This window comes from Leiobunum rupestre, chromosome 3 (genome assembly GCF_980474605.1).
Source record: "Leiobunum rupestre chromosome 3, qqLeiRupe1.1.hap1, whole genome shotgun sequence".
Taxonomy (NCBI): domain Eukaryota; kingdom Metazoa; phylum Arthropoda; class Arachnida; order Opiliones; family Sclerosomatidae; genus Leiobunum; species Leiobunum rupestre.
The window spans coordinates 34,162,693-34,181,184 of record NC_143386.1 but is presented as its reverse complement, the minus strand read 5'-3'; the positions used below and the strand labels follow the sequence as shown (position 1 = coordinate 34,181,184).

At 35.2% G+C, this 18,492-nt stretch overlaps 1 protein-coding gene across 1 annotated transcript; it reads left to right on the top strand.

Moving 5' to 3' along the window:
* Positions 1–12,464: 12,464 nt before the first annotated feature.
* Positions 12,465–13,930, top strand: LOC149951562 (uncharacterized). Its single transcript, XM_090170069.1, has 3 exons — positions 12,465–12,516; positions 12,809–12,859; positions 13,222–13,930. The coding sequence occupies exons 1-3, from the start codon at positions 12,505–12,507 to the stop codon at positions 13,699–13,701; spliced, it is 543 nt and encodes a 180-aa protein (XP_090026195.1). The 5' UTR covers positions 12,465–12,504; the 3' UTR covers positions 13,702–13,930.
* The last annotated feature ends 4,562 nt before the right edge of the window (positions 13,931–18,492 follow it).

The window sequence follows — 18,492 nt, the reverse complement described above, 5'->3', positions numbered from 1 at the left end:
AACTATAAAATACTCTTTATTAATAATATAAATATATATATATATATATATATATATATATATATATATATATATATATATATATATATATATATATATATATATATATATATATATACCAATTATTACAAGACATGGCAACTAAACTTTATCTAGAATAGAGAATACCGGTCTCCAACCTAATTGGCTGTGGACTCACTGTGGTGCAATAGTAAGTGTCACCGGTAACTTTATAAAGTTACCGGTGACACTTACTATTGGCCCAAAACAACGAGATAACTCTCTTAAGTAAAGGAATTCATATTTACCAGTGTTCATTCATATCTACCAGTATTCTTACTTATTTACCAATGTTCATTCATGTTTTCGTTCGTTATTACAATTTTTTCAACTACAATACAATTATTAACTTTTACCTCAAACAATTTATTTCTTAAAGATATTAAAAGTGTGTTTTATGTTAGTTACACTAAAATTTTAGTTGCATTTCTTTAAATATCAGTTTATCTACTTGCCATCAAATAGTTTTAAATCCAACCCAAAACGTTTGATGAAAAACTCCACATGTCGCTTTTCACTAGCGCCTCAGCGGTGACACTTTGTGAAATCGTCAATCTCCGGGAAAAACGAATTAGAAAATTTATTCTATTTCTGACATCGACGAATATATCGAATGGCTTTCAATAATTTCCTTAAAGTAATGAACCAGACGTACGACGGTCAGAATACACACAATCCTTCTAATGTGTTAAGTTTGTTTGAGCTATTCACAGCAACCTGCAACGCCGGTATCACAACCAAAATATATCCACGGTCACACATATATACAAATTTACACTTATTTGTTACTTCTAGTCATACTTTGAAAGCATCGAAGATTCCTTCGATCAGTGTCACTCTTATTTTTTACTTCTGATAACACTTATTTGTTACTACTAGTCAGCCGTTGAGTGTCACACTTATTTCTTCTGGTTATACGACAAAGACTAGTTCGATCAGTGTCATACTTATTTGTTACTTCTGATCACACTCATTTGTTACTTCTGATCATACTTATTTGTTACTTCTGATCACACTTATTTGTTACTTCTGATCATACTTATTTGTTTCTTCTGATCACACTTATTTGTTACTTCTGATCACATTTATTTGTTACTTCTGACCACACTTATTTGTTACTACTGATCACACTTATTTGTTACTTCTGATCACACTTATTTGTTACGTTGAGTGTCACACTTATTACTTCTGGTCATACGCCGAAGACTAGGTAGATCAGTGTCATACTTAATTGTTATTTCTGGTCATACGTTGAAAGCACGGCCCACTCTGAACGGCCCTGAAAAACGCCAGAGGGAAACGGGCGCGTAGACCTCTATAAACACGCGGATTTACAATGTTGCAAATTGCGGGGGTCCGTATACGCTGCCCTAAAAACCTTACTTAGAAATAAATTTAAGGACCGTTTTTGCAATTCTAGGTTATATGTAAACCAAAGCTATTCAAAAATATAGCTTTCATGAAAATCGGACTTAAATTAAGGATTTGTATGTAGATTTTTAGGCGAAAATATAAAAACACGAAAATTGGGGTCCCATAAATTACCCTGAAAACTATACTTAAATTTAATATTTACTGATATAACCGAAGTTGTAGGTCCGCTGAATCCTAACCTATCCAATAAATGGTTTTTTAACGTTATCAGACTTAATTTTAATGAAAATATCTACCACATAAAGCGAAATCACCGAAAATAGTAAATTGGGCAATTGCCCATCTTCTTGGGCACCGATTTGAAAACTTTATGAAAGGCTATCAATGGCAATGTATGTACATTCGAAGGAGATATCATTGACTCTTCTAGTTATAACCGTTGAAGAGGTATGCGCGACACGGCGCCATCAGCGGCATCGGCGGCAACGGCTACACTGTACGTGAGACTAATACACACAAATCCTTAGGATTGTGTGTAAAAACCGTTATCGTTCCATTCGATTCAATGCTTATAGTGGCGCCAGTGCTTCCGTAGCGGCAAAGAGCTTATTTCGCTATTTTTGACAGTTTGGGCAGGTCGCATTTTGCGAGCGAAGTGAGCAAGCGCAGTGGGCCATGGTCCAGACAACCAGAGCAGTTTGAAAAAGCTCAGTCAGAAAAAAAATGTCTTATTCGCGAGTCCGCGACGTTAGGATTAATTGTTAATTTGAGATAAAAGTTGTTAGCTATATATATACGCTCGGCTATAGAATATCGCCTCGTCATTTCTCTCCCAAAATTGAAACACATTCTTCATCATTCTTGCAAGTGGAACTGTATTATTGCTTTCGTTGCTTATAAATATCGATTTTATACACTCTTTTTAAAAACGTTTACTGGGCGCCGCCATTATCGTACAGGCAACCGACGAGCAGAAATTCATCCCCCCAAAACAGGTTTTTTCATCACCCTTCCCGTAGACTGTAATGTAATAGCGGTCGATTTGGGAGGCCCGTTTAACTAACCTCGGAGATAAAGAAAACACGTTTACACATTTGTCTGGGCGGTACGGAGAAAGTTTTCACTGCCCCATTAGAGCTATTTAATCTAGGCAAGAATGTATTATTTCCAGTGGCGTAGCCAGGATTTTAGTTCAGGGGCGTACACCATTTCTGTATTAGTTGCTTAAGGAGAATGACACGGCTATTATGGTCGATGGCATCGGAAGACATTGGTTTTAGGGAACCAATGATCTGATATTTTCTGGTGGAAGAGCTTACTCTTCAAGCTTGAGGATATTTGGCAACAACGCTACAAATCGTATGAACATAGTAATTCTCCCTAAGTATACATAAATACATTTATGATCTGATCTATAAAATTCAAACTTTATCAGTTATATCAGAAGTAATAGTAATCAGTTGCTGGAAAACAGGGTTGCCATACATCTTCGATGGGAAACAAATAATTTAGATCGAATAAATGCATGTTAACACGGTTAAAATAGCTTCTGCTTCTCCATGTTCCACACGCAAGCTTCTGAAAACAGCCGCTTAAGGGAAATAGGAACAACGCCCATTGGCCGAAAAAAATTAAAAAGTTTTAGAAAGTTTTAAAAAATTTTATTAAATTATTTTAATTTAAAATTCTAAATACACGCCAAAATGGCTTATATTCCATCCTGATTTGGAGAAACTGAAAGAAATAATAAACATTTCGTTACAACGTTTATGTTTTCAAGAAAATGGACATTATTTTAATATTATAGCACTCTCGCCTAGCCCTCGCAGCAAGAGGAGCCGGATTCGATCCCAGCTTGTGACACTGGGTGAAAACTCGGAACCACGCCTTCCGCGTGAGTTTATAAGTTCTCTTCCTGCTAGTTAGGGGGGGATTAATTAAATTAAATTAATTCAAGGAAGGGGTCCCTGAGTTCTTCTGATTCCCTTTACCATAAAAACTTGCTGATGTTAACGGTAATAGCTGTGAAGCCTGATAATTGTCGGCTTATGTATAAACCATGTACGAGAGTTAAATAGTAAAATACTCTTTATTAATAATAATATATATATAATTACCAAATGTTACGAGGCATGGCTACTACATGTAAGTAAATTCTCTGGCTAGGTCGGAGTCCGTACCTCGGATGACGCTACCGGTCTCCAGAAGAAAGCCCGCCAAGAAATCTCTGCGGACTCACTGTGGTGCAATAGTAAGCGTCACCGGTAACTTTACCCCGCTCTTAACCCTTCGGGTCAGAGGTCGCCACTTTCGGAGAACTCCGAAGGTGGACGACGCGAGCGAGGATGAGTCATCCCTACCTTCCCCAGCAGCGATGGCCCAAAACAACGAGATAACTCTCAGAAGTAAAGGGAAATACTGTTAGGGACAAAGCCTACATTTTGGGGATGCAAATGGGGGCTTTACATAGCATAGTAACAGCAAGTATAGGGTGCTGTCGATCGCGTGGCCTGAAGGGCTTGCCCTAATTCCACCACGGTCCCACCTTACTATGCAATTGAACCCGGCCACTGGTAATTGGCGTAACTAGTTGTTTGGTTCCTTGGGTATTAGCTCATACTGTTTAATTATTTTTGGTGGGAATTTCTCACAAAACCACGAGATTTTACGTTTGACCCAAAATTGTTTTCCTTCAGATCACCAAAATCAAGCCCAAATCACGGATAAACTACTATTTATCCTCCCTCAATTTGATGCCTAGTAGAACAATTTTCCAAAATTAATTTTCATTTAATAAGATATCTTGATTTAAGCGCGCATTCGAAAGAAAGAGTATTTTAAAATTCAGAATTGATTTTACCGACAATGTATGTGTTTATACTTGGGGAGACTGTGACTACTTTCAATCTAGACGACCATATTACCTTAAGTATCCGACAGCCCTGCCTATTCCACAATTTCGTTTCTTTTCTAATTGGCTTCTTCAAAATTCTTAGTTTAATTTTATTTTTTTTATTTGGTTTTGGATTGTACACACAAATCCCTAAGCGATTTGTGTGTACAAGGCTCACGTACAGTGTAGCCGATGCCGCCGCTGCCGTATTCCACATCACTCTTCTAGAATGTTCCTTGAAGGCAATCGAAAGCATATATCAGGCCCCCGGTAGCCCGTTAGAAATTTAGGAAATCGGAGTCCAAGAAGTTAATAATTTTTCCATTTCAGTGGTTTTTGGCGATATTCGCCTTAAAATCTACATACTTTTTAAATTAAGAGCAATTTTGTTGATTATTAGTTTTTCTGAACTACGTTTTCGGTTGCATTAATAAATTTTTATTTGAAGTCAGATTTCTGGCCACTTCGCGGGACCCCACAACCCGCATACGCAGTATTGTCCTATTTCAATTTAGTTATAATTGATACAGGCGCCATCAAACTGGTTCGCGTTTCGCTACTTTATTTACAAGACCCGATAACTCGGAAAATTTATTTTGTCTAAAAATTACCTTTTGTCTAAAATATTAATTTAAATTAACGTGTTTGCGTTTCGCTACTTTATTTCCAAAACCAGGTAACTCGAAAAAATCATCTTGGGTTTATTAAGTTAATTTACAAGATGATTGGAAATTGGTTCAAACTTATATTGAATATTTAAAATATAGTTAACACATCGGGCAGATTGTGTGTACCTAAATCCCCGCGACATCTTGTTTTATTTATTTAACCTCAATAAATATTATTATGATTTTCAGTGTTTCTCCTAAGCCACCTTACTGTCGGCCAGTATGCCCCTCCCCTCCTTAAAGGGCGCCGTATTTTACCAACCTTGGGTTCCATCAGCCTAGTAAGGGGAGAAACTTGCGCCCCCCCCCTAGCCAGTCCGGATATTGAGTTCGATTACCGCCACTAGAGGGCGCACGTCGCGTTAAACGAATGTACGATGACCGCTTAGTATTCCTCCGCGAGTTCGCCAGTCTGTTTTAAAATTTTCGGTTTTAACAATGTCGAGCAATGAAATTAATGGTAATAATAAAATAAATGATAAACGAAAAGAAAATCAACCACTAAGACAATTCGTTGAACAAGAACAACTTTCCATATTCATTCTAATCAAATTCCAATACAAGCAAACTAGGCCAAGGTGACAAAAACTCCGTCCGTTGCGACCGATATCGAAATCCGAATTTCCGCGAAATGACTACTTGTTTCTTAAAGTTTCGTATTACCAAAATTTTGTCTCCTTCCTCGTTAAACAAATAGTGCTATTTCACCCCCCTTTCATCCCCTTACGAGGCTGATGGAACCTTTTAAGCTCCAATCATTGATTACCCAAATTCGAATGTATTGGTACATTCCAATGGCATTACCATTATCATTCCTTGCATAATTCAAACCGTTTCTCGTACTACGAGCGTGTCACACTGCTACTTGGGACACACATTCATAAAAATGTCACGGAAGTAAACTTCAAACTATTTTCGTAGAAAAACTGCCTAAACATGGCGATGAAAAGTTTTAAATATCCTACGTTCACAGTCAGAAAATAGGCAGTTCGCACGGTCGGGACATCGCGGGCCATTGCTTTTTATTTTGCTCTACTAATATTATCTCGTTTAAAGTTTGACTTTGAGAGGGCACAGCCGTTGAATTTCAAATCGCAGAAACCTAAACAAAAACGTTAAATGATACATTTATACGTATGTGTGTTAATATTAATAATAATGAGCTATAGCTAATACCCTTGGCACCACCTTAGGCCCAAGTCATCTAGCGACTTATAATACCTTTAATGCGTAGGAGGGTGGTAGCAAGCCCTAAATTCCACGCAAGCCAACAGCTCCCTACACTAACTATTACCGTTAAGTACAAGTTTCTATGGAAGGGGAAACTGATAAACTCGGGGAGAGAACTTGCAAACTCAACGCGGAAGGAGTAGTTCCGAGTTTTCACCCGGTGCCACAAATTGGATCGAACCCGGCTTCTCTTGCTGCGAGGCGAAAGCGCTAACCACTCCGCCACCCCACCCAATTTCCCAGTTCAAGCCACTCTCAAATTTATTATAAATTTAATAAAGGGACATTGAAATAACGAGAAGCTTTGAGAAATCGCGACTAGTGGATCTAAAATTCACTTAACTATAAAATAATTGATAAAATATCTATTAAAATGAAATTTCCAACCGCAAATACTTTTTTTCACACGAGGGTTTAAACCGTCTTAAGTAGACGAAGGATAATATTTCAGTAGAATTAAGTTTGTTTTACTGAACGGAGCTTAAACCCGGTTTATGAGCGTTGCAAATTTTAGATTTCTACATCATTTCATAAACAAATATAAAATCATTTTGAAATTTTATACAGGTCCATTAATTTTCCCAATTTCTCGACTAAGGTTAACTTTCAATATTTTGAATTTTTCAAATTTGGAGTGGATTTATTTCATTGTATTTTACAAAAACTTAATCACCTTGGGCCATGAGAACAACGCTCTTTAAATGAAGTAAAAATGTATTTATTCGTCGAATTTTGTGACAGTCTTCCGTCTGCAATTCTAATTACATTTGAAAGGCTTTATTTGCATTTTAAAGATGGAAATAGATGAAATAATCTATAGTAAAATCTTCAATTGTAAATTTATTACCCCAATTGAAATAATCGGAATTATAAAAGTGTGGGCTCGAGGCTAAATGATATCGAGGAATCTTCGCTTTGATTGAGTCAGCCCATTGGGAAAAAATGATCTGAATACAAAAACTAGTTAGAGGTACCCTAATGTTTTGCCCGACATTTTACAGTTTTTATTTAACATTTTTTCTACGTAAAGTTTAGTCAAGGTATCACATTCAGTCTAGTTTTTCCCTTTTTACAAAACCCGGTCACGCAGAGGTCAAAACGATGTCACTTGTAAGTTGCGTATCCTCCGGGATTTCGTTGAGAAAAACGAAAGTTTTATCATCCGCTACTATAACTCATTCGTTGATATCCCGCGCTTTGTCGGAAGAATTCTAGAAGAGTCAATTTATTGGCGTAGGCCCTCCCGATGATACTATCTGTATCGTCCTTTGCTACTCACCCCAGTCGTTATAACAAACGTTGTCGCTTCTTGTGACACCGGTTGGATAACGGGTTTTTTTATGCCGATGAATTCGCCAGGAGCGAGGGATTACCCTTTTGAGAATTATTATGTACAGAAAAAACCTTATAGCAAGCGGCAGGCGTTGGTGTTATTGATTTACTTTTATGTGGGTGAAGGATTGAATCGGAAGAAGAAAACTGTTAAAAAAATAGATTACCTGTCTTTGGTCCATGGTATAAAAGAGGTGTTCGAACAACAGAACTGCACCATTCTCATATCCACTTTCGTTGAATCAACTAGTAAACCAGTGTTCTAACCATGGCAATTCAGGTACGTTTTCTGTCTTAATTCTATAGAAATTCAAAGAATTTAATCAAGTATAATATTTAAAATGTCTGTTGAAAGTAAGGTTTAAGAAAGTTTTACATCTTTTCTTTGGAGTTTCTTTTCTTTAAGTGGTATTTTCTATGTAGTTTATTATGGTACAAACTAAGCCAGGTGTATTGTAAAATAGCAATAAGGTCAAAAACTCGCTGTGCTTCACATATTTTAATTTTAATTTTATTACATACGTTTCAGTTGTTTTTGGCAGTAACAGCCCTTATGACCGTTTTGGTTAATGGACAAGTGGCTGTAAGTAATTATCGGTCTTAAATGGAAATTATTTGTTTGATTATATCGTCCATTGCATGTAGGAACCACCAACGCCGTACGCTTTTGAGTACAGGAATGTCGGAGATGATGGCGGAGAAAGCTTTCACTCTTCGTCTGGAGATGGATCCGGAAGAGTGACCGGGAGTTACGGCCTCACCGACATAGACGGAAGAGTACGAAGAGTGGACTACGTAGCTGACGAAGCCGGGTTCCGCGCCACAGTCACCTCCAACGAACCAGGCGTTGACGGCAGTCTAGGCAGCCCAGCTGACGTTGATGTCAGGACTCCCGGAGGAGCTCCATCAGCTCCAGCACCACAACCAATTGTTGTCGCAGCCCCACCCCGACGGGTGATTGTCCGTCCAGCTGCACCACGACCTGTGATTGTACGCCCAGCGGCACCACGACGAGTCATTGTTAGCAGGCCTCAACCAATCGCACTGGCCCCCGCATATTCGGGTGGATACCGAGTGGTATCAGTTCCAGCTGCTACCAGCGGTTACAGGATCATTTCCGCACCCAGGGCGGATCCAGTAGAATACGTTTACGTTCGTTAAAGACTTCGTTAGGGAATCATCATTTTAGCTTCGCGATCGTAAGGGAACTCTGTAAAATGGATGGGTTTTTCGTCCGAATATATCAATGTGGCTTTATAATGTTTAATAATGCATATTCTTCAAGCTATGCACAACTTTGCGAAAGCGTTTCTGTTTTACTGTGTTCTTTAAAAAATAATAAACAGTTAAAAAATTATCAAAGGTTTACATTTAATACTTACCTCTAAATTAAGGCTATATCGACTCCGTCATTAGCTTAGTTAAAACTAATTGAAATCTTTGCTAAAGGAACAGCCTAGAGATAGCCTATTAAATGGACGCGTTGAAGAACTATTTGGTGCGAGAACGAACCCAAGGTTATTAAAAGAGTTGACACTTAGAGGTTTTTATTTTAGAATCTTTTCTCCAATATGCACTCGAAAATTCTAATTTCGGTATACATAAATAAAGATTTGACATAATTTAAGCATACTTTGGTTCAGTTGACTTAAATTTATTGGTCGACTGAGAAAAGCGAACTAAAGTACTTTTACAATTTGCTTAGGATCTTTCTGACGTGATTACTGCCGTTATAACCTTTCTCTAAATAAATTAAAATTATCAACATGGGTATAAAGGTCGAAGACGTGGCTGAGATAATTGTATTTTGGTACCAGTTGGGAAGTATAAATCTGAATCAAATGTTTAATAACTGAAATAATTTTTTTATTGAGAGATTTAGCGTCCCGTGATTTTTCTTTAATTTATTTCAATTCCAAAAGGTAATTAATGGGAATTAATAAAATATAATATTAAGAAAGTTTTTGCATAACTGCCGTGATTTTAATATTAAAAGTACAATTATTTAATGCGTTTATTATTGACTTACCACTAAAACCAAGATGATTAAGCGCTGTGTGAGAGAATAGCGAATCCCCATCGAGGAATGACGCCACTATCCGAAATCTCACCATCAGTCTTAAAAACGTCACTATATTTAATATTCAAATTCTGAAAATAAAAAGAGTGAAAATAATGGTTAACATTCAGATTATTGCCGTTCAAAACGTTGCGAGTAATTACTACCTCCTCGACCAATGTTCAAATTTTATTTTAGATTTTGGTAAATATTTTGCGCTGTACTGTGCAAGGCTAAGATATGCGAATTAGCTCACTAGAAATTTACGTAGATCTAATTAAATTATTATTGAAATTATTCAGTCTTTATAGTTATATTTTGGTTTATTATATTCTCTGATATTGGTTTCTAGTGGTTGACTGGTTGATGAGGCATACGCATTTAGTGTTTTTTTTTTCAGTAGCAGAAGAGAGCACAGAACATGACGTGACTAAACAAGATAAGAATTTCGTTGGGGAATGTTTCAACACCCTTAAGCCGTCGATCAGGGGTGTAGAACACGACAACGATTGAAGACGCTTTTTCTAAACAATTTGATAACTTAGGCATTACGCAAAACCTTTTTTACCCAAAAAATGAAACAAAAAGGCTTGGAACCAGTTTTCCAGTTTCAATAAATCCTACGTCATTTTTCATTTAGTGTTTTGTGACACCCCCAGAACCGTGCAGAAGTTTTCACGGGTCCGTCTTCTTCAAGTTTAATCGTTCTGATTTGCACCCCCCCCCCTCGAGCTTCTCCGATGGCACCATCTGGCTACCCTGGTATCTGGTACCCGGGGCGGATCGCCCCCCTCGCCCCCCTTACGCCACCACTGTTGGGTTGACCACGTTTTACGGTCAGTTTTTAAGGAATTAAGAGTAATTTCAATCCTCAGTTAAATTGAGAAATCGCGACAAGTGTGTGAATGAAAATGCAAAATTTTTGCGAACCAGAGCTGGGAAAAAAGAAGTAAAAAAAAAGTATTTTATTGCCCGAGCCAGCGATCAAAGACTGTTAGACTGAAATTAATTTCTGTGTTTGTTTAACGTTAATGAACGCTAAATATCACCCAATAGGTTGAAATTTTAGAAATTCATCAACTAATGTACCTTTCTTGACTGTATAGATTTTGGTGTAATTTTGTATCATTCCTTTTGAGAAACTTAAATAAATAAAAGGATTTCATATAATATTATTTTTGAAACTTTATTATAAGCTTCTTCCAGGCCCGTACAAGGGGATAACTTGAGCACCCCCAACTCAACCAACCCAAAATAAAATTGATTTCTCAACTACCGAAAGATGGGATCTAAAATATTTGTATATTTATTAAAAAAGAGAATCACGTTTACTACTGATCTATATCACAATTTAATTTCAGAAAATATTTCATACTTTTTTACTAAAGTTCTTGAAAATTTGGTTTTCGCGCGTTCCACTACACCAAAAGTTGAAATATGGAAACCAACATAATAAAATTTCGTCAATTAATTCTTGGATTAAAAATAGTAGTTCCTAACTTGGGAAAAAACCTGACAAGCAAATGACTTTTGCGACAGCAGCGCCGCTTCGGCGAAGTTAACGGAGAATTTCTGAAACTCCCGTAACACGTAGCTTTCTACAAGGCAGAACCCGTAATAAACACTTAGGAAATGCACGCGGAACGCTAGAGTGATTTATCCAGGTAGAAACTACTTTTATTTATCCAAGATTAATTTAATACGAAATGTTATAAAATCACAACAATTAATTGATAAACTACCGTACCAATACATGTGAATCTAGTTTTTTAGTTTCAACAAAAATAAATCGCAGTTAAAGGAGGTCCATGACTTTTGAGAGGCAATAAAATTTAACCTTCCTGGCTTTTGAAAGGGAAAAACCAAATCTTTGAATCAGTAATAACAACTGATATCATATAAAATCGGCTACCTCTTTTTTATATTTAAAATGAATTTAAATATTTTTAATAAAATATTCGGTTTTCTATGAAACCCGAAATTCATAATTAAAAAAAAAGATAACCAAATAAAGCAAATTTCGGTATATTTCCTTATTTCATGGGAGGGAGTTCAAAATGAAGATTTTTGGTATCAAAGCATTGGCACCCCCCAAAAACAATTTTAGTGGCCCCGGGTTGTGGCGGCTGGGTACGGCCCTGGCTTCATCATCGAAGGACTAAGATCAAAGTGTAGTATATATCGCTTCAGCTGTGAAACATATCTTCACGATTAAAATAGGATCAGTCTATTCGATACTCACTGGGGCCAATTAACTAAATACTAGTTAATAAAATGATTAACTCTTGATGCTTTATAATTCTTAATACCTAATAAAAAATAATTGTTTTTTATATTTTCCTTCTACATTCTTTAAGTATTGTAACTAGGGAGTATGTTTTCGATAGCCTTTTAATAAACGCTGTATTTCGGTAAAATCAAATAGCAACACATGCTCTAATTCAACATTCAATATGGAAATAAAATAACCGCAAAAATTTTCTATTTATAATTAACAATAAATTACTAAATCGCTGATGTTAAAATATGGTTCAAAATTTTGAGGTTTAGAAAATTTTAGAAAATCGAATTTGTTTTTGGTAACCGCTTCCATAAATCACACGATGATATCTGAAACTTTGTCGGAAGCGGTATAAGTAGGTTTTATGTAGATATTATCAGCGACGACCCATTCAATCGTAGAAAAAACGTATCTTCTTCTGACACACTACGCGAAGAACTAGTTTTTTATTGGTTGAATCGCTCGCAGGGTTCGAGATTTGTCACTGTTACCGGAAAGTTGGTTGACACGGGCACTCACTATAAAAGAGCCACTCACCCAAACGAGGATTACCATTCTCATCTTCACTTTCACTGAATTCAGACGAGAACTAAAGTGTCCTGTAGCAATGGCGATTCAAGTAAGTTTTCCAAATCTTAAGCTACATTAACCATCTAAATATCCATTCAAGCCTTTACGGTATGTTTTATAGCTAAAGTAAATATGGGGATATCTCTAGCTAAAAATCCAAGAGAAATACCATTGCCCTACCAGCGACGCTAAAGCTTTGACCATTAAGTTTATTAATTATATCTCTTCATAAATCTCTTAGATAGCTCTAATTTCTGCTGCTATAACCGCTTTCAATCTTATAAAAGCTTATAACATAGCGTGTTATTATACCAAGTCAAATTAAAATGTACTTTTTTCAGTTCTATTTGGCTTTGACTGCCATGTTGGTTGTGGCGATCCATGGCCAAAATGTGAGTAAAAGATTTTGGTTGTAAAAGAATTAACTTCTTGGAAGAGCTCATTATAAATGAAATCACTTTTTCCCTCACTATTTTGTGATATACTAGTAGTTTTAAATTGTTCCCGAAGTTAAGAATTACTCTTTAGAATACTAAAATTTATATAAATTAATTGATTCAAAGTTAAACAAAGGCACTCTTAAAAAGGGCAACGCGGATAAATGTAGAAGTTATTTGATTGGCTCTTTTAACTTAAGGTGAACTCTAGTACTTTATTCCTTGGTGCAACTTCGTAAAATTTTTAATCGAGCCTTGGACACTATGAGCGTGAAATTGTATCGAATACATTATAACATACTTCTATGTCCATATAGGAACCACCAACGCCGTACGCGTTTGAGTACAGGAATGTCGGAGATGATGGCGGAGAAAGCTTCCACTCTTCGTCTGGAGATGGATCCGGAAGAGTGACCGGAAGTTACGGTCTCACCGACGTAGACGGAAGAGAACGAAGGGTGGACTACGTAGCTGACGAAGCCGGATTCCGCGCCACAGTCACCTCCAACGAACCAGGCGTTGACGGCAGTCTGGGCAGCCCAGCTGATGTTGATGTCAGGACTCCCGGAGGAGCTCCATCAGCTCCAGCACCACAACCAATTGTCGTCGCAGCACCACCCCGCCCGGTGATTGTACGTCCAGCCGCTCCACGACGAGTCATTGTCAGCGGGCCCCAGTCCATCCCATTGTCTCCCGTAGGAGGAGGATACCGTGTTGTGTCTGTTCCACCTGCTACCAGCGGTTACAGGGTCATTTCATCCCCTAGGGCGCCAGTTGAATACGTTTACGTTCGTTAAAAGACGTCGTTTAGTGAAATTAAATATTTTATAGCTACGCGGTAAAAGGGGAACTTTGTACAGAATCGTGGTTTTCCGCAAATGCTATTTCTGAACGAGTCACGGATGCTTGGGACATTTATTTTCGGGACTTCCGTTATCACATTCTTCTCCGAACTGTGCCATTTTTCGTTGGAAGCTTACCTCGCTTCGTGTGGTAAAATAGGTTTGTAAAGTCTATCATTGATACTTTAATAAAAAAAATTTCGTTACTCAAGTTTATTGATTTAAGAAAGTTAAATATTTAGTCCCACCAAAATAATTTGACAATTCATGACAATAGAACGGGAAATTACTTGGGAGCAGTGGCGCCGATCCCATGGGGGCGGCGGGGCCGAAGCCCCCATTGGTAAAACCGCCGATGTTAAAGGCCATTTACTTTTAAGCAAGAAAGTGTTGCCAGCAGCCTCATTCCAAGTTTATTAGTGAGCTTCGGCCCCCATTGGGAAAAAAGCGATCGGCGCCACTGCTTGGGAGACTTTCGTCTGTCCTACGCTACGCCCGCGGCAGGGCGCAGTGCCGTATTTCCGTCTAGGCCAACCTTGCTCCATCCTTGGAAGAGGCCCTCCAGTGACTGTAATTACTGTGTTTGAAGGCATAAACCTATAATATTTCGTAATTTATATTGGAGAAATTCCTAGGTAGAAGATTTTGTTTTAAAATTACAAAAATTTCTGCCTGGCAGTTTACGGACGCTGCCTTAAATCGCAATGTTGCATAATAGGCGCTTAAATAAAACATCTTCCCAGAAATTGCCAAGAAGTAATATTTCTGACAGCCAGAACTCATATGTTACTATTTATATAGTGCTTGTTGAAATATTAGAAAGCTGGAAACTTTTCTCGAACATAACATCGGTTTTTTGCTAATCCTTAACATGCCAAAAAAGTTACCTGGTTAACCGTACTGCAAAGGTAATACGTTTAGTTCTAAAGGAATTTGTTTTCATCTTTTTCCGAAAGATAATTTGATACGAAATGAATAAACTAAAATTGCCCGATAATATAAAAATATTCCGTATAATTTTAATTATTTATACCATAAGAGGATGATAATAATAATATTATCTTCTTATACTTAGTTTTAGTAACATTATATATTTTACCTTAAAATATACTATCGAAAATTAACATTACTATGAGGGCAAAAACGCGTCTCCAATTGGCTTAAATATGACTTTTGGCTAGCCATTCTAACCGTTTAACCGACCGACCGGAAATAGTTCCTTCCCAGATGAATTTGGAGAGGGGAGTAACAACCGAGTATCTTTTATTGAAGCGTCCATTATCGCATATTTAGTCAACCCCTAAAATGATTAAATACTATTTAATCCTGATTATTTTAATTAAATTTAATTTAATCATTATTATTTTGATTTAATTTGATTTAATCATTATTATTTTGATTTAATTGGATTTAATCATTATTATTTTGATTAAATTCGGTTTAATCATGATTATTTTGATTAAATTCGATTTAATCATGATTATTTTGAGTAAATTCGATTTAATCATGATTATTTTGAGTAAATTCGATTTAATCATGATTATTTTGAGTAAATTCGATTTAATCATGATAATTTTGATTAAATTTGATTTAATCATAATTATTTTGATTAAATTTGATTTAATCATGATTATTTTGATTAAATTTGATTTAATCATGATTATTTTGATTAAATTTGATTTAATCATGATTATTTTGATTAAATTTGATTTAATCATGATTATTTTGATTAAATTTGATTTAATCATGATAATTTTGAGTAAATTCAATTTAATCATTATTATTTTGATTAAATTCGATTTAATAATGATTATATTGTTTTTTTCATATTCAATCATGATTATATTGATTTGTTCATATTTAATCATGATTATATTGATTTTTTCATATTTAATCAAGATTAATAGATTTATTCATATTTAATCATGGATATATTGATTTGTTCATATTTAATCAAGATTAATAGATTTATTCATATTTAATAATGATTATTAGTTTTTTCATATATAATCATGATAATTTGATTTATTCATATTTAATCACGATTATATTGATTTATTCATATTTAATCACGATTACTTTTATTCATATTTAATCACCATTATATTTATTCATATTTAATCACCATTATATTTATTCATATATAATCACGATTGTATTTATTCATATTTAATCACGATTATATTGATTTATTAATATTTAATCATGATTATATTGATTTATTCATATTAAATCACGATTATATTGATTTATTCATATTTAATCATGATTATAATGTTTAAATCTGATTTTATCTTGAATAGAATGTTTAAATCTGATTTTATCTTGAATAGAATGTTTAAATTTGATTTAATCATGATTATAATGTTTAAATTGGATTTAATTATGAATTAATCATGATTATAATTTTTAAATTTGATTAAATTATGAATTACTCATAATTAGAATGTTTAAATTTGATTTAATTATGAATTAATCATGATTAGAATGTTTAAATCCGATTTATTTATGAATTAATCATGATTAGAATGTTTAAATCCGATTTATTTATGAATTAATCATGATTAGAATGTTTAAATCTGATTTAATAATGAATAAATGATTACATCGCGATAGAAATAATTAAATTGCGATTCGATAATTAAATTGCGATTGGAATGATTAAATTGCGATTGGAATGATTAAACTGCGATTGGAATGATTAAATTGCGATTGGAATGATTAAATTGCGATTGGAATGATTAAATTTGCGATTGGAATGATTAAATTGCGATTGGAATGATTAAAATCGTTATTGGAATAATTAAATTGCGATTGAAATGACTAAAATCGTTATTAGAGTTATTATAAAAAAACTGTAGTTGCTAATTGACGTTCACAGTTTGGGAAATAAATTAGTGTTTCCACGTGAAAAGGGCAAAAAGTCACATGCATGGGGATCAGCACCTTTGGTTCTTCGAGTAATGAAGAGATACACAGAATTATAATGAACTGAAACACGTTAGCCATTAACGCAGCTGCTGAAGTTGGAATGACGGTTACCTCAAACGATTTACTTTGCGCAAGATCGAATAACCGACAAAATTTTGAGCAAAATCTACAGATGATGAAGACGTCCAAGATTAAGTAGATCATACTCAAGTCACAGACACTGTACCAAAGGTGCGATTACCGCTGTCCCGTCGAAAAGATATAGCAGATTGAGCCCTTCATGAAGATTTGACCTCTATAATAACACTTCATGGTCCACTTGATCCCAACCATCAAATTCACTATTCAGAAACATTGTCTGACGATGCTGGTAAAAATCTTAATTAAAGTTCGTATGTTGCATTAAGTGATTCAGCCATTATAGTAAAAAAACTACTTTGTTGTTTACTGTCAGATTAAGATTGTTCTTTGAGTAGTGAACAATTGTTTAATTGAAGAAGTAACGCGAAGAGAAGAAATATCAGTTGGAAAATATTGCTTATTTAAAAAGGTCGACAATACTAATTATTTAATTAGACTTGTATTAAAGTTCATGTATGTCTGGAAAAGGAAAATAAGAGACACTATACCCAGAGAGTGTAAAGATTATGAGAGGCGTCTCTTCCCATTCCCGTAACGTTAAAATTTCGTAGAAGATTTTGAGAGCACGCGCCCGTAGGAGAGGTTCCGATACTACCCGCCACACGATGGCGCTACTCAAAAAAATTTCAATTTTGTAAACATCCGGAAAATATTTTTCATCAGTCATGGCTGTTGAACATAGTTGAATTATGCTAATTTAAAATTAATAAAATTCAATTCCATGAAAGATAAAGAAACGTAAGTACAAGAAAGCGGACTATTTATAATATTTTAATACTAAAAGAATTAATTTGTTTGATTAACCAAGGAAATTAATTGGAAATTTTATGAAATGGCCGAGGCTTAACAACACAATAAATTAAAAATATGATGTAATTAATATAAATTAGAGCGGAATAAATTAAAAAATACGAGGAAACATTGAAGTAGGTAAAATGAGATTAATGTTGTATTTTTAACATTTTCCTATCTAATCTTTTCTGGGTTTTCATATATTCAGGGTCGAGATCTTGTTTTTTAAGGGAACTATGTATGCAGAATTCTAAGAAAAAAGATATCATGTTTTGGTATGCAGTTGCACATGGAGAATCTTCGGTAACTTTAAACCATTTCTTGTCAATTCTTTGGGTGATGAATCTCTCCAAACGTCCTTTAATATTTGTCATGTGCGATAAAAGCTTAAAACTGGTGTCAAATACTTCATTTGTCTCCGTTGCAAATTTGAAGAAATTATCAGTTGGTACGATGAGGCTGCTGATAGAAGAATTCTTTGATGTTTTGAACGCTTTAAAGTAAGAGAACAGATTTGTTGGGTCAACAATTGGATCGTCTTTTTTGAGTTGACTTATGCAAGAAGAGCATTGATGGTTTGAGTAGCAGCGGTGAATTAGATATCCTGAAATGTAACTAAGAACATTTTGTTTTAGCAGGTTTGGACTTTCAATAGAATTACAAATTTCTAAGTCTTCATCGGAACATTGCCCCTGGCTTTGCGAGACTACAAGATTTTCAAAATTGGAAAAATCTTCATCCGGTCCTGGAGCTGCAGTTTTAAAAGTGTCAATGTTTAAAATGAACTCATCCAAATCATCAATGCAATTAGAATCCGGTGGTTTCAAGAGATTATTCACAGAGGCAGCCCTGTATTCAGCTCGAAATTGTTGTGGATTGGGA

Excerpts from the sequence above, each read along its gene's own strand:
- LOC149951562 (XM_090170069.1), top strand. Across the intron at positions 12,860-13,221 it reads TGGCGATCCATGGCCAAAAT|GAACCACCAACGCCGTACGC; the intron begins GTGAGTAAAAGA and ends ATGTCCATATAG.